Below are 21,341 nucleotides of genomic sequence, written 5' to 3' on the forward strand. Positions count from 1 at the left end.
CTTGAAATGTGATGATGGGGGAGGGGATTTTTCAAGATGGAGTGAAGAGCCTGTAAGTGACCATACCCAAAAATTTAGCACTTGATTTATTTAGCCTAAATGTATGCACCCAATCAGAGATTATTTGAGACAGGTAGAAGGTGCTGGGAGCTATTCTGTACAGTCCTGCCAGCGAGAGTCCAACCCAGAGAAACGCAAACCTGAGGAAACTCTGGAAATATCTAAAAGACAGACTCTTGAAAGAAGAATTCCATTTAGTCTCCAGCAGTCAATGGATGACAACTGCTCTGAAGAAGAAAATTCCAGTTCACTTGAAAGAACTCTCCAACAATCTGAATTGTCTAAAAAGAAAATAGACTGTCCTGGAAAATAGTCCTCTGTCACTAGAGATTAAAAATATAGCCTAGAGAGCTGTTGGCTTTGGAAGAATGATTGAATGTGATAAATGAGGCTCATCCATGATATGGGAATCCTAACTCTGTGCTTTATTTTAGTTTTTAGATGTCGTGCGGCTGGTTCAGCAGAAGTCCTGGAAAGTGGGAGATATCTTTCATGCAGTTGTTCAGTACTGCAAAATGCATGAGGAACAGAAGGATGGGACCCCAAGTCTCTTTGACTGGCTCTTGGAACTGGGATAAGACAGCTTTGCCTTTAGAGTATTCCTTTCCTTTATCCCAGCTTAGATTACAGTGGTTTGCTCTAAATGCTCTAAACTTTCTCAAAACATCCCATCACATTAGCAGAGCTATAAAAAATCTGCTATCCAACTCTACTGCACATGGAATAAGTCTGAGGAAAAGCAATAGGTCTGTACAAATCAATACAACCTATGAGCAAGTTCAAAAGAGCTTGTATTAGAATGGCTGGAAAAACAAAAATTTAGTGGGCCCTAAACTAAAAGCTTAAAACTAGGCCCAAAAATCCAGGAAAGGTGTTCTTAAATATTTTTAATTATATAAACTTATGTGTAATGTCTCCAATTATGTGAATCAACTAGAAGCAAAGTAATCAAAATAATTTTGTAAACTATGATATAACCTTTATTTTACTCTTTCAAGCTGATTCAGGGGCTGTCAGCCCGGGTCAACACTTAAGATATGGATGAGAAATTTCCAGAATTTTGATACAAAGGATTTTCACTATCAGACCAGTATCAGTGGATATTAACAGAAGTGCACGAGTATTACTGATGTCCTCTACTGAGGTGATTTCATTTATTTACTTCAACTCATTGATAATACTCTGCACCTCCCCAACAATATCTGTGTTCCCACCTAACCAGAATACTATTGGTTTTTAGTTGAGAGAGAGAAAGACTGAAGGTTGTCTCATGTCCATCTCTGTATTACTTGGGTAACATGCTCACAGAATTCTTACCATAAGAAAAAGCTTTCTTACAAAAAAAAAAGTCTTTTGAGATAAAATCTGCTTGTGTATTAAATTATATGATATAAACTTTCATTTTATTTTTCTTGTAAATTATGAAGAGATTATTATCTTAAGTAATATATTGAGTTATCTTAGAGGTTCATAAAACATGAGGGGATTGTTGTCTTAAGTGTCATATCTTGACACGTGAGCTCAGTGCTTTTATTATAAATGTGTTGGTTCTGGTATGGCAGACCTGTTACCTGGGTGACATTTATAATGACGGACGCAGGATTTGACATAACCTGCTAGGATCATACACTCTTTCTGATTCAAAGATATTGGCATTTAATTTGGGAAGAAGAAAACCTTATCACATTTAATTTATTTTAATAACAGAGATTGACTGTTCTGAAAAATAAAAAGTATCTAACGTCTCCTCTCCCTTCAACTAAATGAGGTACACTGGCTTTTATTTTCTTGACCAAAGAAGGTGTTTATTGAAGATTTCCTGAAATACCATGCTTTTATTCTATTTTTAAAAATTGTGAAGTAATTTTAAGTGTGAACAAGGCCCCATGCCATCAATGAGGGCCTTATGCATCATCGCCATCTTGAAATGTCAAGAAAGCTTCCTTGTAAGACTTACTTCCCTCTTCAACACACACGGAGGAATCCTCCCCAGTACTCATTAGACATTTATTATATTAATAGTCCAAATTTAGGGTATGTGTTTAATTTGTCACATTAACAAGATGTCAAATTTTAAAATGTATCTATTATCTCAAGCCGAAAGTTCTTTGTGCTACTAAATGGAAAAGGATATATTTATTTTTTAAACAATCCCAGAATATTGTGTGTGGACATTTGTTGTGCTCAAATGAATGTTTACTTATCCTACAAAGCACAAATACTGGATTGTAACCATGTGATAAAGTTATATGTTGTACCTAATGTTACAAACTAATCAATAAATCTTTGTTGCCGAATTGTTCATCCTTTTTTCTCCAAAAGTCCTAAGTGCCTCCTATAACACAAGAGCCACAGTATGATTGGATGAAGGTAGATTATCCCTTAGACAAGTTTTACTGTTACACTTTCAACTTTCAAATAAGCCCGTGTTCTTTGACTAAATTAGTTAGCACCAGTGATATTCATGTAAATTGGCATTTCTCAACCTTGGCACTATTGACATTTGGGGCTAAATAATTCTCCGTTACTGTGCCTTCTAGAATGTTTAGCAGCCCCCAGCCCTTATCCACTAGATGCCAGTAACCACTTCCTCCCATTGTGACAACAAAAATATCTCCCAACATTGCCAAACGTTCCCTGGGTGACAAAAATCACCACCAGTTAGGGGTTGCTGGTATAAACAATGCACTGAAGGGGCAGAGCCTGAGGCTCTAGAAGGTGTTAAGGTAAAGGAAGGGGAGCCTGTAGTCTCTAGTCTAGGGAATCCCAGTAGGAACCTGACAACCAAGCATTCCCTCTCACCTTCCCAAGGCCCATGGGCTGTGGCCTTTACAGCAAGTCTGGGGGATGGGAGAAAGAAGCACAAGGCAAACAAGGCTTGGGGATAAACTGACCTAGACTCCAGTAAACTAGAGGTAAACTTATCAGGCTTAGAGGTAAATGGATTGGTGCTCTCTGAATTCAGGAAATAAATTATTAGAATTTGTACAAATAAAACACTGAGACTTCTGAGCACTTTATATTATTCACTAAGAAGAAGGCATAAATAATGCTATGTAAAGGCTTGTCCAGTCAGCCACAGGGTAATGTCAAATAAAAATGAACTCTGGACATTGGCAAGGAGAGACTTTATTTGAAAGGATTATAATGAGAAGGAGAAAGGGGTTGTTGCAATGGGGCACCGAGGTTGTGGTAGCAGTGAGAGTGGTCCCCCTGGGAGACCTGCCAGTGATCGACTGAGAGGGAGGGATGGAGGGAAGGGCAGAGAGAGAGAGTCTTAAGCAGACTCTGTGCTGAGTGCAGAGTTTACACAGAGCTCCATCTCACAACCCTGAGATCATGGCCCTGAAATCATGACCTGAGCCGAAACCAATAGCTGGTCCCTTAACCGACTGAGCCACCCATGCACCCCCTCAGGAGGGGCTTCTTAACGAGGGCTGTAGGTTGGATCATGTTGAAGATGGGTCAACGTTCAGGGGCCTGGAGAAAGGACAGAAGCTCCTGAATTTTGGTGAAATGAATTTGGTGAACAAGCACCTTGCTCCAGTTGATCGGTGGTATGAGTCATTCATGTTAATCATTTATAAGGTGAAGAATGGGAATTTGGGGGGGGTCCCTGTCTGAGGCAAATAAGAGGGCATCCTGGAGTCCAAGGCTCAGAGCTTAGCCCTTAGGAATCAGCCAAAGGCATGATCTGAAAACAAGCCTCTTTTCGGGATCTGCAGGGTTTGAGCAAACCAGGCCTCCTGACACCCTTTCCACCACCTGTTTCTACGTGGTAAGTGGAATACCTGCATCTCTGGGCATCGATGATTGTGATGACTGTAAGCTCCTTGAGGGTGGAGCCACCTTTGGGTCTGTGGTTTCCGCCCTAGTCCTTGCACAAAGCCTTGCCCACTGGGAAATCTAGTAGGCTGTGGGTAACTTTTGTTTCCAATTGATGATGTTCAAGCACTAATTCCTGAAACACAATTCTACCAAAATGTTCTTCTTAGCTTACCAGAATCTGCTACCTGGTATATTAAGCTTCTTGAGATTTTTTTATGAAATTACTTTTGGACATAAGCAAGTGAAACTTTCTATGAAAAACTGCCTTTTATTTTTAGTTGCATAAGAATTTTGATCAGAGAACTGAGAATGTTTTCATGGTATTGGGATGCATTTAAATCATATTCAGGACATTATCAGCAGGACTTTGAGGCCGATTGAGTATAGACACGTTTGAATGCAGTGGACAGGGAAAAAACATCTGAGCTGCCCTTCTATCAGCAAAAATTGTGCTTGAGAAAAGCCAACAAAATGCAATCGACCACCTAAATTTTCCATTTCCTGTAACAGTTCCCTTAAAATGCTCTCCCCCCGCTCCGCCCCGTTAAAGCCCCGTATCCAGTTTCTCCTGCTTCTTTTCAGTTTTCACATCCCCTTCCTATTTCCTCCCTGTCTGTCCTTCAGAGATGGCCTTTTGTTAAATTCTTATCAACCAGTTATTTATTTGCCTTTGGAAGATTCTCACTGCTTTGTTGAACTCTGTCCCATTTACTGCTTCAATCTCTGCTGCGCCTGTTTCCGGCCCGGAACGTGGCAGGGACTCCAGATGCTACCACGATGCTCAAAGTGCCACAGATCCCAGATGCAAAGATTGTTTCCTGGCAGATTGTGTGGTCCCTGGGCTGAACACCTGGCCCAAGTCTTTTTTTTTGTATTATTGAACTATAGTTGACATACAAGGTGATTCGACAGCTCTGTCCATTACTCAATGCCCCCCACAATGAGTACAGCTACCATCAGTCACTCTACAGTGTTATTACAATATTTCTGACTATTCCCTATGCTGTAGTTCTCATCCCCGTGACTTACTTAGTTTAGAACTAGAAGTCTGTACCTCTTAATTCCCTTCACCCATCCCACCCATTCCTCCCTCTGGCAACCACCAGCCCGTTTTCTGTATTTATGAACCTGTTTCTGCTTGTTTGGTTTTTGTTGTTGCGGTTTAGGTTCCACATATAAGCAAAATCATATGGTATTTGTCTTTCTCAGGCTATCTCATTTCACTTAGCATGGTTCCCTGTTGGTCCATCCATGCTGCCACAAATGGAAAAATCGCATTCTTTTTAATGGCTGAGTAATATTCCATCATATATACACCACAGTCTCTTTGCCCATTCATCTATCAATGGACACCGAGATTGTTTCCATATCTTGGCTATTATGAATAATGCTCCTGTAACAAACGCAGAGGTGCATAGATCTTTTAGAATTAGTGATTTCATTTTCTTTGTGTAAATGCCCAAGAGTGGAATTACTGGATCATATGGTATTTCTGTTGTTAATTTTTTGAGGGCTGTTCAGACTGTTTTCTACAGCGACTGCACCAATTTACATTCCTACCAACAGTGCACGAGGGTTCCCTTTTCTCCACATCCTTGTCAACACTGGTTATTTCGTGTTTGTTTGTTTTTTTCTACTAGTCTGTCCCAAATCTTTATAAACACAAAATACATCCCTCTTTTGCTGTATCACAAACAACAACAGGGGACACAGATAAGGTAGGAGAGTTTTGCTTCTTCTGGGGAAAACAGAATGAATCACCATTTGTCAAAGTTGAATGAAGGTGGATAAAACCAAGACATCCTCCAGTTTTAAATGTACTGGATTCTTCACAGCCATGTGTGCCATGTGTGAAGGGTCCTCTGGCCTACTCTTTCAAGCAACAGGCCAATTATTTTAAGTATAGCAATATAATTTTTAGTGATAAAGGCAGTAGGCCACATGCCAGCCTTTTGCCAAAGCCTTAGAAATGTCTAGTAAAGCATTCCTCAATTAGATCAGTATCTCCTTCTTCCTTCACTCAACATCTGGATCTTCTTTTAAAATGTAAGTGAAGGATCTATAGACAAAGCAGTCATTTCCAGTCCCAGTTGTGTGTGCCCTCCAGCACCTAAGTTTTTTTTCTGAAACATTTTGGTGGGTTTTTTTTTCATGTAACAGATAAAAGTATACAGACAATATGATATATAAAATCACTTCCAACTACAACTTTCTACACATTGCTATTTGGCAGAGAGAACCGAAAAGGCGGTATTCCCAGGAGGAACAAATCGGTTGTTCTATGGAATTCCATGTCTCAGGGAAATAAAGATTTGAACAGGCCTCTTATTAAACATCAAGCAGCAGGCTGTTTCTTGGTTTCCTTAATGCTTGGAGCAAGATACAGAGAAATCAGATTTTGAGCAATTTTGGATAAAGAGGTGAAGGAACGTTTGAGAGTATTCAGAGAGACAAAGAAAAATGAAGTTACGATTCTGAACACTTTTGTGGTATAAGCTCTTTTGAAAATCTAAGGAAAACTGCACGTATGTAAAATTCAGGGATTACCTGTACAGTTTCAGGAGGATTATTCAAGCCATTTTCAGAATTTTGCTCCAGACTCTACATCTCTAGAACCATACAACTCATTCTCTATCACCTTCCAGATCCTCTCTCGTACCTGCTCTATCTTAGTACCAAAAAGATCCTCAATACATATTTGTTTAAAGAAACCCCCCTTCTAGGATTTCATGGATTTGTGAGGAAATCGTATCAAAAGGGTCAGATTCTAACTAAAACGAATACTCTTTTAAAGGCATTTTTTTGTGTGTGTAGATTATGTCCTAGTCAAGGAAGGAAGGAAGGAGAAAGAAAGAAAGGAAGGAAGAAAGAAAGAAAGAAAGAGAGAGAGAGAGATGGAGGGAGGGAGGGAGAAAGGAAGGAAGGAAGGAGGGAAGGAAGGAAGGAAGGAAGGAAGGAAGGAAGGAAGGAAGAAAGGAAGGAAGGAAGGAAGGGGAGAGGAAGAAAGAAAGAAAAGGAGAAAGAAAGAAAGAAAGAAAGAGAAAAGAAAGAGAGAGAAATGGAGGGAGGGAAGGAGGGAGAAAGGAAGGAAGGGGAGAGGAAGAAAGAAAGAAGAAAGAAGAAAGAAAGAAAGAAAGAAAGAAAGAAAGAAAGAAAGAAAGAAAGAAAGAAAGAAAGAAAGACAGAAAGAAAGAAAGAAAGAAAGAAAGAAAGAAAGAAAGAAAGAAAGAAAGAAAGAAAGAGAAAGAAAGAAAGGCAGAAGAGAGAGAGGAAGGAAGAAAGGGAGGGAGGGAAGGAGGAAGGGCAAATGAACAAAGGGAAGGAGAGAGAAGGAAAGGAAGGAAGGGAAGAGGGAAAGAAACCTCTGTAACTCTTAAAGGAATATACAATACTTTTAAAGCAAGAAAATTCTAACTCCAGCAGAAATACGGAGTTGAGTTTATTTAACATATGTCATGTCTAATACATGACAAGATAAATGTCCACATTGGCTGCTTTATGCTTCAGTCGAAGCCTTGGGCTCCATTCATGACTCCTCAATTTTTTGAGGAGACTTTCCTGTAGCAGCTGCACCAATTTACATTCCCACCAACAGTGCAAGAGGGTTCCCTTTTCTCCACATCCTTGTCAACACTGGTTATTTCTTGTGTGTGTTTCTTTAATATACTAGTCTGACCCAAATCTTTATAACCACAGAACAGGTTTCCCTGCAACAAGAACTTCTTCTAGTTCCTTCTCAACTGCCAGGGGAGAGCTCCTGATGTCCATCCTCCAATCAAACCACATGCATTTTTTTTTTGTCAAAATTTGCTGAAAACAGAGATAACAGTTCTAACCACCTGCCAGTCCAAGCAGATTAAATATATTACTTTCAATTTAAAATGTACCCAGAAAAGGAACATCATTCAGCCACAAAAAGAAGGAAATCCTGCCATTTGCAACAACATGGTAAACACTTGAGGGCATTGTGCTAAGTGAAATAAGTCAGATGGAGAAAGACAAATACTGTATGATCTCACTTGTATGTGGAATCATAAAAAAAAAAATTCTAATAGGTGCCTGGGTGGCTCAGTGGTTAAGCGTTCAAATAGATTTTAGCTGAGGTCATGATCTCAAGGGCTCTGGGACTGAGATCCTCCCCCCATTCTCGCTCTCTCTTTCTCCCAAATAAATAAATAAATCTTTAAAAATATAAGCTAATGGAAAAAAAGATCAGATTTGTGTTTACCAGAGGTGGGGGCTGAAAGGAGGGGATTATTGGAGGAAGGGGGCCAAAAGGTGCAAACTTCCAGTTATAAGATAAATAAGTACTAGAGAAGGAAATGTCCAGAATGATGACTGTAGCTAACACTGTAGTAGGATATCCAGGAAGGTTGCTAAGAAGGTAAATCACAAGAGCTCACGTCATAAGGAAAAACACCTTTTTTCCCCCTTTTTTGGTATCTAAGATGATGGATGATAACTAAGCTCATGTGATAATTATTTCACAATATATGTAAGTTGAATCATTATGCTCTACACCTTCAACTTATATTGTTGTTTGTCAACTATCACTTAATAAAACTGGGGGGCAGAGATAGTTGAAAGAAATGCACCAGTAAAAATGGTTAAGAATAATATAATAAAAAAGAAGAAATCCTTAATGAAGAAGAATAAGAATTATATATAATTAACAAAATAACTGTTTCTACATAAATACCTCATATGAGCACGAAAACTTAAAAAAATGGTTGCGCTTACATTGTTTTACTAATAATTTGCATAATGTAACTAGCTAAAAAATAGTGAGTGGAGACAGCACATGGCTTTTGTAGTAAGTTATTAATTGTAAGTATAATAATAAACAATAGAAGTGTATGTTGTTATTTAAAAAATAATAACAATGTTTAAGATAATAAATTTCATGTTATTTCTTTTTACCATAAAAAAGCCATTCAAAAATGCACCAATTCCTGGGGCGCCTGGGTGGCTCAGTTGTTAAGTGTCTGCCTTCAGCTCAGGTCATGATCCCAGGGTCCTGGGATCAAGCCCCGCATCGGGCTTCCTGCTCCCCAGGAAGCCTGCTTCTCCTTTCCCACTCCCCTGCTTGTGTTCCCTCTCTCACTGTCTCTCTCTGTGTCAAATAAATAAATAAAATCTTTTTTAAAAAATGCTGCAATTACAACAGAGCTGCCATAGATAACTCTGAAGAAATAGGAAGATATAGGTTCTTATGCCCTTAACAACATGTTACTGTCTGGCTAAGCATTTCTTGACAGTCCAGTAACCAATCTGCAGAAAAGAGAGCCAAGAAAAGGAATTCAGTAGAATTGCCTGGCATTCTGATAGGCATTAATATTTAGCCTTTTCATTCCCTGAACGTTTATGAGGCACCAGGCAGGACGAGCACTGTTTAAAATGACCCAAGAAAATGCGACAGAGAACAGAGTGGTGCTTGGCATTTTAGAATTTCCATTCTAGTGAGGGATACAGATGATGAGTCATAACAAAAGTACAATATAGGAAATAAGTTTAATTGAGCATAGAGCATTAGCGAACATAATTAAAAAGCAGGGTGAGGTGAAAGAGGGCTGGGCGGTGTTCATTTGGATCATGTTTAACCACAGTGGTTCCAAGTTCCTCTCTAGGTAAATCTGAAAGTTTTTGAAGAAGTCAAAAATTGTCACTTGAAATGGCCCTGACCATTTGTTAGTCAATATAAACATGTGATTTGGGGTCCTAAGTAAGAAGGCATCTGCAATGTCAGCTACTGTCTACACATCCACAACTGAGAGCTTGAACTGACTTGTTACCATGGCAACATTGACACGTGCCTCCAGTCAGCAATGGTGGGAACAGGAGTTGAAGAGTTAACTATTTCAAAGAGCAGACTGTGCAGGGAACCAATGTATCCCTGTTCTTTGGCAGTTTTTCCTCTCACTTCCATGTCTTTCAGGCTGTATATTTTTCCACCCTCAACTAAAATCCCAAAATGTTCCCTCAGGACATTTTCTGGACTATCGTCAATTCTTGATGTCCCTGCATGCGGCATTTTCTTGCCCTGCATGAACACACGGGTTGGCGACACATGAGCACACTCTTGCCTGGGACATGGAGTCCTGTCTTTTCGAATGTCAAGGACAATACTGTCGTCAGCAGAGCTCCTCTGATTGGTGAATAAATAACATACAAAAATAAATGAATTTATTCCTGGAAGAAAATGAATTCTCTCAGCTCGGCATAGTGGTTCTGCCAAGCCCTTGAGCTGAAAGATAGTGACATCTGCTAGTGAGCGTCTGACAAAAGTCCAAGCATGGCCAACTTTTAATGATCCTGAAAATAGAGGACTGCTTTGTCAAGAAGCTCCCCGGTGTTAATTAGCCAACATTTTACTAATGATTCCTCCTTCTGTGCACCTTGTATGGGTCCCTATAACTCATTTGAGTTGAAAAAAATTATGGACCCAATTTTGTAGGTAAGGAAATTGAGGTTCAAAATGGCAAGGGGACCTCACTAAGGTATCAAGAATAAGAAGAAAAATCACCGCCACCACCACTGACATTTATTGACCACTTGCTCTATATATGCCAGATACTATTTTAAGTGCTCTACACGTATTAACTCATTCAATCTCCACAACAGCCCTAGGAGATGGATATTACTGTTATGATTTCATTATTGAAGAATCTGGAACATGGCAAGACTAAATAGCTTGCTTAAGGTCACAGAACTAGAAACAGGCAGAGCAGGATTCATTTTAAATTGGCATAAATTGGAGGCATGGGAAGTGAGAGAGGTCAAAGGATAAACAGAGAGGGAAAAGGAAGGAGAATCACAAACCACAAATCATTCTGTATCAGTTCAATCATACATTTTCTCAGCTACCAACCATCACTCTCCCCAAATAGAGAGAGAACAATAAACAAAACTTTGTTATTTTGACAGCAAATAGGGCTGGGGAAGTGGAGTTGATGACTATTTATAAGGCCAAGAGAACTGTTTGAGAATATCCCCATGCAGGGATACTTCTAGATCATTCACAATAGCTGATTCGGGATAAATACTTCATGTAAGTGCAAAATGTAAAGTTGACCTCAATCTGGATGAACACCTGGTTATAAGATGTTTTCCAAAGCTTTAAAATCACAATAAGGGGGCGCCTGGGTGGCTCAGTTGGTTAAGCGACTGCCTTCGGCTCAGGTCATGATCCTGGAGTCCCGGTATCGAGTCCCGCATCGGGCTCCCTGCTCGGCAGGGAGCCTGCTTCTCCCTCTGACCCTCCGCCCTCTCCTGTGCTCTCTGTCTCTCTCATTCTCTCTGTCTCAAATAAATAAATAAAATCTTTAAAAAAAATAAAAGATAAAAAAAAATAAATAAATAAAATCACAATAAAATTTTCTTCACCAAGGGAAAAAAAATGTATTTGGCTTCTCTCATAATGCTTTTAGAAGAGTTTTTCAAATGCTGTATCATATTTAACCTTTTAAAATGTTACAGCACATCAAACATTCTTAACTAATAATGAATGCTGCACCATTTCTCTGTTCGAAATGAAAGTTAAACAGCCAGCTATAGGGCAGAATTTTTCAATGGAAGACAGAGGAAGTGCACGCCAGCCAAGTGTTCAGAATGGGAAGAATAAACATCTCAGACACACTGGGAGGTGAATTTTAAATTCTGTTTTTAGAGCTTGACTCCAGGAAGCAGCAAGAAAAAAAATTAAAAGGAGGGTATTTTCTTTTCTTTTCTTTTCTTTTTTTTTTTTTTTAAGATTTTAGTTATTTATTGAGAGAGTGAGTGAGAGAAAGAGAGAAAGAGCAAGAACAGGGGGAGGGGCAGAGGGAGAAGCAGGCTCCCCGCCAAATAGGAAGCCCGACTCAGGGCTCGATCCCAAGACTCTGGGATCATGACCCAAGCCGAAGGCAAATGCTTCACTGATTAGCCACCCAGGGGTCCTGAAAGGAGAGTATTTCAAAGTAACAAATTGCCAACATTGGCTCATGATGGGTCTAGAAGGTAGGACAGTGGGGAGAGGGTAGGGTTGATGAAGTGACCACAGCACACAGGCCTGTTGGTCACCAATTACATGTTGTCAGCTGTCCTTCCCTTGTCTGGACATGAGTGACTCCCACTGACTAGGGAATGGAGGAGATCCTTGGCATGGAGAAGTCCAAGGGAAATTGGCCAACCCTACCCAAGGGCCATGTGGGTCATTACTAAGGCGGAAGCAGATGATTATCACATAGGGTGGCCCCATGTAGTAGAGTTTGGGTGGCCTCATCAGCAGCATCCTGTGTCCCTCTCCTCCTTACCTGATTTTATTTAGAAGTCCACCTTCCTCCACCTAACCCATGTGATGCAGAAGCTGATTCCATCTCAGGGACAGATGCAGGCTGTCGGACAGAGCCCAACCTTCTGTTATTGGGACAATTATCAGTTCAGGGGTGGACATGGACCTGAATTTGCCCAAATGGAAGGGAAGGAATTATACAGCGGGTTCTCTCTCTTTTTTTCTCTCCGCAACCCCCAACAAAAATTAAACAGGAAAGCATTTCCCTGACTGCTTTTAGCAGTCGATTTGAAAATATAAATGGTTTAATAAACAATCTGAATTGCATGAGGCAAACAAAAACATGATGCATAGTTAAATTTAACTATTAGGCCAGCTGGGTTTTGTCAAATTTCTTTTTGCCACCAATTATGCCTCTAGGGCAGATCCCATAGTTTCAGGTTGTTTTCATAACTAAAATCTCCAGCCAGTCTAATCCAATTTACAGCCTAGTTCTTACGTGTGATGTAAAGCTCTTGTTCCCTTCCACTGAGCACCAGCCAGGCTGTGGCCTAAGGAGCTTGAAATGGGAAGAGGGACAGTGTCTGCTATTTTTGTCCTTTTTTCTCTTCTGGTTCTATCTCTCTCAGTGTTGGGCACTGGGGAGCAGGAAGGGAAGCAGAGCAAATGTTTCTTTCTTTATCTGGAAGCACAACTACAATTTTCTATTGACCACCATTGCTTCTCTTGTTAATACCATCTTGTTGGCAATGCCCCCCTTAAGGCAGGAACCCAAACATCTGCTCTCCCCATGGGATACGTGTGTGAGAGTTTTGGAGGGCCCCGTGGAGTCATTCACATCTCTGAAGAGGGAGACACGACTCCAGCTCTGCCTTTTCTTCCTGCAGCCCGATGACCCACCCCCATTCCCTACCCTCCCTCTCTCTCCCCCTCCCCCATCCAAGCTTCTTACTCCTGGCTCCTGGTACCCAATAGACAACCATCTTGAACAGACTACCAGCAAAATAGCACAGTTACCTACCGCAACGTCCCCAGTAAACTAAGGCAAACGCACCACGCCAGTGACAATCTTATCTGCACTAAACAGGTCCTTCTTCCCCCACCCCATCTCAGCTGTGCTTTCTCTCTGGAATTTTCTTCTCTGCTCAGATGTGTTTGAAGTAAAATAATCAAGTCTGCTGTCTAAAAAGGCAGCCAATCAAAAAAGTAAACAAACCAGAATCCCTTCCTTAAGGGATGATCTTGGTGTTTCCTCCTTTGATTTCAAGAAGAGAAAGAAAAAATACCCTCCACCCAAGGAGGAGAAGGAAAAAAGTAAAGATTGATGACACATTAGCTATGCAGCTGGGACGATGGCTGAAATGGCTTAAGAAGTACAGATCTGAAGCTATGTTTTCCCATTTCTAGGAGTCAGTTTTGGCCAGAGAAACAATGACAACCAAGAGAGAGGGTTTCAAATCTGGCCAGATAAGTGAGAGATGTGTATTTCTTTCCTTTTCCCTCCCTTCTATACCAACCTGTTGGGGTTTGGAACCAAGAAGGCAGCACCAGCTACATAATTTGTTGGCCTCAGTCCAAATGCCGCACCCTTTGTTCAAAAAAGTATTAAGAATTTCAAGAGGGTGACAGCAGAGCGATAAATCAATCACAAGGCCTTTCTCAGTGCAAGGCCATGTGTGCTGGCCAGATCACATGACCCAGTGGATCCAGAAGGCAGAGCATCAAGCCAAAGAGGATTATTCTTGAGCCTTAATCTCTCATGAAGTTTAACTTGTTAAGGTTTGGACTTGTCGGAGACCCATCACCTCTTCCTTCTTTTTTATCTCTCCTTTTTGGAATGGGAATGTCTATTTTATGCCGTCCCACCATTGTATTTTGGAAACATATAACTCCTCTGGTTTTGCAGGTTCACAGCTGGAGAGGACTTTGCATCAAGATGAATCTTTCAAGTCTCACCCACATCTGATTTAGATCATATTGAGTTGAGACTTTGGACTTCAGACTTTAGAGTTGATGCTAAAATGAGTTAAGAATTTGGGTGCTATTGGAATAGAATTAATGTATTTTTAATATGAGAAGGACATAGATTTGGGGGGGGTGCAGAATTATGTACTGAATATTTGGGTCCCCTTCAAAATTCATATGTTGGAGCTTAAATTCCCCAGGGTGATGGTATTTGGAGGCAGGGTTTTTGGGAGCTAATTAGGGCATGAAGGTAGGTCCTTCATGGATGAAATCAGTGCCTTTATAAGAGACATGAGAAAGTTTTTCTCTATCTCTCTGTTCTCCACCATGTGAGTATATAACAACAAGATGGCCATCTGCAAACCAGGAAGCATGCCCTCAGCAGACACCAGATCTATCGGTGCCTTGATATCGGGCTTCCCAAACTCCAGAACTATAGGAGACAAATGTTTGTTGTTTAAGTCCCTAGTCATGGTATTCTATTCTATCAGCCAGAACTAAGGCAACTCTAGAGACCCTCAATGCCCCCTTCCTGCCTTTCTATGATCACACACACATTCTGAGACAGAAAGATAGTACTGGGCAGGAATAGAGTTACAGGGAGAAAGCTTGAGGGGTCTGCTGGAGAATAATGAGGTTCCACATGACCTGTGCCTTAAAGCCCAGATCAAATTCAGAAAAGCAGAAATGGAAGAGGTGTTGGAAAAATAATTCTAAGCAAAGGGAAGCGTGTAGGCAATAGGATGGGTCTCAAAGCCAAGGCAATATAGGACACAGAGCATGGAAAATAGGAGGACTTATGATTCAAAAGTGGTTAGGGACAAAATGTAGAAGTGCTTGAAAGAAGATGTAAAGTCTATTCAAGCAATGTGTTTTAAGCACATTTGTTCTGAAAGTAGGTTACTTGTGTTTTATATTAGTCTAGTATTTTAAATTTAGACAAGCTATTGCTATCGTTCCAGATACATGGAGTAGCTTAAAATATAACGTAGAGTCTATGATTTAAGTCATAGTTTAATAAGTGAGATACTTCTGGTAATGTCTGCTTTATTCATGATAAGGAGCCAAAGGAATGCAGAATTTGAGATAAGGGAATCTAGCTTTGTGGCTCATTTGCCACTGATTATCTGTGTATCTTCTGGGGTAATCATTAACCTTTCTGATCCTCAGTTTATTCATCTGTAAAATGAGCATCAATATACCTTCTGTTCAGGGTTATTGCAAGTATTTGGTTTGACAACATTTGCAAACGTGCTTTATAAACAGCAAGCTGCTATCCAAGGTATAGTGTCAATGTGATTCCTGAATCCTTGACTGTATTTTGGAAAAGTCACCCCAATTTGATGCCTGCTTGAAAAATGACATATAAGTCTGGAGAGGTAGAGCTAAAGCAGGCTGGAATATTTATAAATCCAGTTTTCATCTGGTCAAAGCATATTTGATCATGACTCTCAAGGGAAGTTCTCAAGTGTCAAGTTCATGGACCCATGAATAGAGCATATAATTGAGGGTAGTCAACACAGCTTGAAGTAGCCTTGCTAGGATCTTGGAGAATATAAGATTCTTTAAAGGAAACTTTTATGTATTACTTCTGCATTTATACTCCCTGATTCTCTATATTTTCCTAGTCCTGTATCTCAGCTCCATAAGAATATAGGTCTCTATATTTTGAAATTAGTGTTGATAGTGAAACAATTATGGAATCATCTCTCAGTGTGACATAATTATAGTCTGGCCCTTGTGGTTTAGTGGGCAAAGACTTTAGATATTATTTACTCCAGCCATAACAGTTTCTTGCCATTTCCCCACAAATAATCCATGACTTTGAAGAACTGTGCATAAGCTCTTTTCTCTGCCTGGAATATATATTGACCTATCATGGACACTTGATAGTGCCTCTTCTAGTATCTGTTTGTCCCATCTCAATGATTCCTAATTTCCATCCTTGCTTAAAGGGAAACTAATAACGTCCCAGCCTCTAGAGGTTTGCACACAACCTAGGCTAAACCAGTCATCACTTTCTATTTCCTTGGCCACAGTGGTTGATTTAGGGTTGGACATGTGACTGAGCCTAGAGAGTGAAGTAAGGGTTTATAGACTACTATAGTCTAACAAAATAGATATGTCAGGATAAACGGGCTTATTTTTACATTTTTTTTTTCATTTTTCTAACTTGTTGACTAAGTATTTGTGGTATTACATATGGTTTCCTCAATAACATAATTGAGGTTTCTTGAAACTAAAAATGTATTTCTTTCTAAATATTTGAAAGATAACTCTGACCATCTTTTTAAAACACTTGGATTAATAATGGAGTTCAGCATACAAGAAATTAATTAAATATCTTTTCAAAGAGTTCTCTTGGTATCTTTCATTGGAATGCAATGGGCTTAAGCCTGGCATCTCTCCTCTAGAAACTGGGAGCCCTATAAATCCATTACAATAGATGTCCAACAATGCACCATGAAAATAATATCAAACAAACTTGATTAAGTCATTGCAATAATTCATGTCTCTAAGAAGAGTCGTCCTTAGTTTATATCCAGCTTTTTATAGTTTTGGAAGATGATTTTTTAAATGGCCACAAGTTATTTGACACTCCTCCAACTGAGCAGTGTCTGTGTTCCCTGCACTTGAATCTGAGTGGGGTTCTGACATTTTTGTACAACAGTGTTTGGTGGAAGTGATGCTATGTGACTTCTAAGGCTAGATAATTAAATGCCATTCAGTTTCTGCTATCGACTACTCACTGTGAGGGAATCCAGCTGCCATACAAAAAAATCAGACTAGCCTGAAATTACCTTGCTGGAGAAAACAAGTGTAGACGTTCCTGGCAATCCCAGTGAGTCTGGGCTTCAAGTCATCCAGCCCAGGCACCACACATCATGAAGCAGAGACAAACCATCCTTGCTGTGTATTATCTAAATTCCTAACCCATAGAATTGTTTTAACATAATAAAATTACTACGTGTCACTGAGTGGTTTGTTATACAGCATAGTGATAGGAAAATTTGCCTTTGTTCCTTCAAGGATAAATTTAAGGTTTTTCTTTGATGTGTTTTAGCTTGGGTGTGTCTAAATATACCATTCTTTTTATTATAATTAGGATTTAATAAACTTTATGAATCTGTGATTGATGTCTTAAAGAGTTCTGGAAAATTCTCAGGCATTATTCTTTCTTTTTTTTTTTTTAAGATTTTATTTATTTATTTGACAGAGAGAGACAAAGCAAGAGAAGGAACACAAGCAGGGGGAGTGGGAGAGGGAGAAGCAGGCTTCCTGATGAGCAGGGAGCCGGATGCGGGGCTCAATCCCAGGACCCTGGGACCATGACCTGAGCTGAAGGCAGATGCTTAATGACTGAGCCACCCAGGCACCCCAGGCATTACTCTTTCTGTACCATTCAATCCTTCCTTTCTTTCCCCATCTCCCTATCTCATCAAACATGTTAGACCTTTACACTGTGTCTTCTGTTTCTCACCCACTCTTCTGGTGTCTCTTCATGCTAGATAATTTCTTCTGACCTATCTTACAGTTTAAAGATTCTCTTTTCAGCTATGTCTTCTGTTAAACCCATTCACTATGTTTAAATTTCAGTTCCTGTTTTTTAGTTGTAGAAGTTCTAGGGTTTTTAAAATCTGTTATGTCACTTTTTATAGTTTCCTGTTCCCTAATATATTTCCAAGTTCTATTTAAAGAACAAATATTTCCTTATACATAATAAGTATAGTTGTTTTATGGTTTGTGTCTGATAATTCCAAGATCTGAAGTCACATTGGATCTATTGTCATTGACTATTATTCTGCTGGATCTCACTCGTGTCATTTTGGTTCTTTGTGCACCTGGTGTCTTTGATAACATGCTCAATATTCTATTTGAAAAACTATTTGTATAAATAATTGTAGGCCTATGATAATGAAACTTTCTTCTAGGGAGGATTTTTGCTTGCTTCTGCAAGCTGATGCCTCAGACATCTTTCAGTGTAGATTGCTTTAAGCTCATTTTGTATTTTACCCAGTTTTTTTAGTTGTTTCATTGGAAGTTTGATTCAAACTGCATAGCTCACTATTACCTAAAGCATAAATTCAGGAAATGGTAGACTAATAGAGATCAGAGCTTCTCAAACTTTACGATGCACACCCATGAGCTGGTATCTTGTTAAATGGTGGGATAGTCAAAAGGAATGCAGATTCTTATTCAATAGGTCTAGGGTAAGGATCAGAATTGTGCATTTTAACAAGCTCCCAGATGATATGCTAAACTTTGAGTAATGTGTGTAAAGCTGGATAGGAATATTGAGTGGGAGCTGGGAAGATGAAACCTCATGATAGAAGACATTCCAAGTATAATTTCTAAACAATATGCTATTCCAAATCAAACATACTTGAACTTTTCCTTGGTAATATATTAGACATTGAGCTACTGGAGAAACTGAGATGTGTCTGAGAGCACCTGATGCAGTGGTACTCCCAGTGGACTCTGATTTCAGCAGAGATGATTTACAAGGAGTGAGAGGTTTAGGAGTTGGACTGGGAATGATGACAGAAAACAGTATGATCTCTGCTCCCACACTACATCCCATGATCAGGTATCTAAGCCCTATGAGGGATGGGTCTGCAGATGAAAGCTGAAGGAACCATTTTCTTGGGAAACTATGAAGGAAATAGGGGTATAAGTAGGAGGCCATTTGTCATCATCAGGACTTGCAGCTTTGGAAACTCTGAGAAACTAACTTGTGACCTCTCCTCAGTAACTGATACCAAGTAGGCAGATTTGTAGAGTGGGTAGTCCCCCTCAAGTTCAAGGACATGTTCGAGGCAGTCCAGAACAAAATACTTCAAGAAACTCAGCTGTCAAGAAACACTTCCAGGATATGTATGTATCTGTATATAGTACATATACACACATTTTACCATCCAGAGACCCATACACATTAAATATCCAGATAAGGGGTAATTCTTTGCTCATGGAGGTAGTATGGTGTATTGGAAAGTGTGCAAGATTTTTAAGGAGACCTCTTAGGCTTCAAATCCGTGCTCTCATGGGGTCACTTTGGGTTAGTTACTTAGCTTCTTAAATTCCAGGAAGTTTGTGAAGCTTAAAAGTGACAACCATTACAAATTACTTGGTACATATTAGGTCTTTAATGATAAATGTAAATATCCTTACTTTTCCCTTCCCTCAGTAGCAACAACTTAAAAATACATTTAAATCCCAAGCCACAGCTTTATCCACTTACGATTTTGATGAGAGAAGTTCTGGAATATTCGGACAAGAGATGCTCTAAAAAATCAAATCACTATTGCATAAGAATTCAAAGCCATGGAAATGTAAGTCCTCTTCTCCTCACTTCTTTTTCCAAAAACTGATGCACCAAGCTGGGAGCAATGATTTATTTGTTCATACCATTCCAAAGTTAAAGGAAACAGACTTAGGATAATTAGATAATAAATTTTATTCTTATTTAATAACCAAAGGAAACGATAATTCTTCCATATCCTCAAAGTAGGTCATTCTTGGAGTCTTTTAATACAAATGTCATAAGCACAATTGATCAAAAAGGTTTATTATTGAGAGAAGACATAAATGCCAAAATATGAATATAATTTTCCCCTATATTCTCATTCTGACCAGTTCAGACATATTTATTAATAATCACTTGTAGAAACATAATTCATAAAGCAGATCTTCCTAGAACAACAGTGCATTTACTTATCTCAACAGTACCACATGCTGATGCTCATCCAGCATTCCTGGAAATAATTATTCAACATCAATATGGTAAGTTTAAAGTCAGAAAGAATCTAATTTAAATAATGAAAAGTACACTTGCAAATTAGCCTCTCCCAAAATGTTCTCAGTTAACAAAACTCCGAACTCAAAGAATACTTTTCTATATTGGAAATTGTTCGTGTCGGCTTAGGAAAAAATATATTTTATAACAGATACTCAGTTAAGCATGCAAACATTGACTGCTTCAGAATTTCCATATAGGAAGTAGAGTTTAGTAGGGAAGAAAAAAAAAACCTTCTCATATGGCAAAAACACATTAACTTTACAGATCGTTTGTGTTTAGTTAAAAGAGCTTTTGGCAATTGTGGGGGTGTTCCAGCCTCTCAAGCGCCTTGTCATTCCTAGTTTACAAATATATTTTCTTTTTTTTTTAACTTCTTTTTTAAAAGATTTGTTTATTTATTTGAGAGACAAAGAGCAAGAGACCCAGCATGAGCAGGGGGAGGGGCCGAGGGAAAGAATCTCAAGCAGAGTCCCTGGTGAGCTCAGAGCCTGACATAAGGCTTGATCCCACAAACCTGAGATCATGACCTGAGCCAAAATCAAGAGTTAGAAGCTTAACTGACCGAACCACCCAGGCACCCCTGCAAATATATTTTCTTTCATGGAAAACAACAGGTGGCCCTTACAAGAAGATCTGCCCTGTAGATGTTTTAACTCTCATCAATTATTCCTGCAGAAAAGAAAAATATGTTAGAATTGAAGACTGCCATTTGAGGGTCCTTTCTGGTAATAAATAGAATTGCTATTGGTTTTTATGTGCCTCTTGGTTCAGATCTCAATATGAAAACCAAGAGAGAAAATCTGAAGATTGTCAGGCTCACGCAAAAGGAGTATAGAAATGTTAACTTTCACAATCCCTTGTAAAATATCCTCTAAGGGCCTTGTAAGAATAGTTTAACCTTTGATGATGGACTTGGCTGCCTGACAGATTTAATTTGAATGCCACTTTCATTGTTAAATAAACACCTGAACCTCACTGTACTCAGGCATTCTGGGAACACCAACGCTAAGCACAACATCCCCGGAAAAGCAGTCTTGTATACCAAAAATTACAATACACAAAGGCTTGAAGTTCTTCGTACCTTCTTTTCTTCTTTTTTATTGTGGTCAATGATATCTTTCTCTCTCTTATATCATGTGCAATTTTATAATTACCCGAAGTGTGTGTATGTGTATGTGTGTGTGTGTGTGTGTGTATACGAGTTGGATATTTCCTAAGAAGAAATGCTAGTTCTTAAAGATTTTATTTATTTATTTAACTGACAGAGAGAGACAGCGAGAGAGGGAACACAAGCAGGGGGAGTGGAAGAGGGAGAAGCAGGCTCCCCGCTGAGCAGGGAGCCTGACGCGGGGCTCGATCCCATGACCCTGGGATCATGACCTGAGCCGAAGACAGTCGCTTAACCAACTGAGCCACCCAGGT

General features: G+C 39.5%; 1 protein-coding gene across 1 annotated transcript in view; it reads left to right on the top strand.

Moving 5' to 3' along the window:
• The window catches only part of SPHKAP (SPHK1 interactor, AKAP domain containing), a 118,854-nt gene extending 118,216 nt beyond the window's left edge, over positions 1 to 638 (top strand). Inside the window, exon 11 of the mRNA XM_035008330.1 lies at positions 495 to 638. Coding sequence (XP_034864221.1) covers positions 495 to 638 — 144 coding nt within the window. The remainder of the gene's footprint in view (positions 1 to 494) is intronic.
• Positions 639 to 21,341: the final 20,703 nt, after the last annotated feature.

Source organism: Mirounga leonina, unplaced genomic scaffold, assembly GCF_011800145.1.
Source record: "Mirounga leonina isolate KUSES-001 unplaced genomic scaffold, KU_Mleo_1.0 Mir_151, whole genome shotgun sequence".
In the NCBI taxonomy this organism is placed as follows: domain Eukaryota; kingdom Metazoa; phylum Chordata; class Mammalia; order Carnivora; family Phocidae; genus Mirounga; species Mirounga leonina.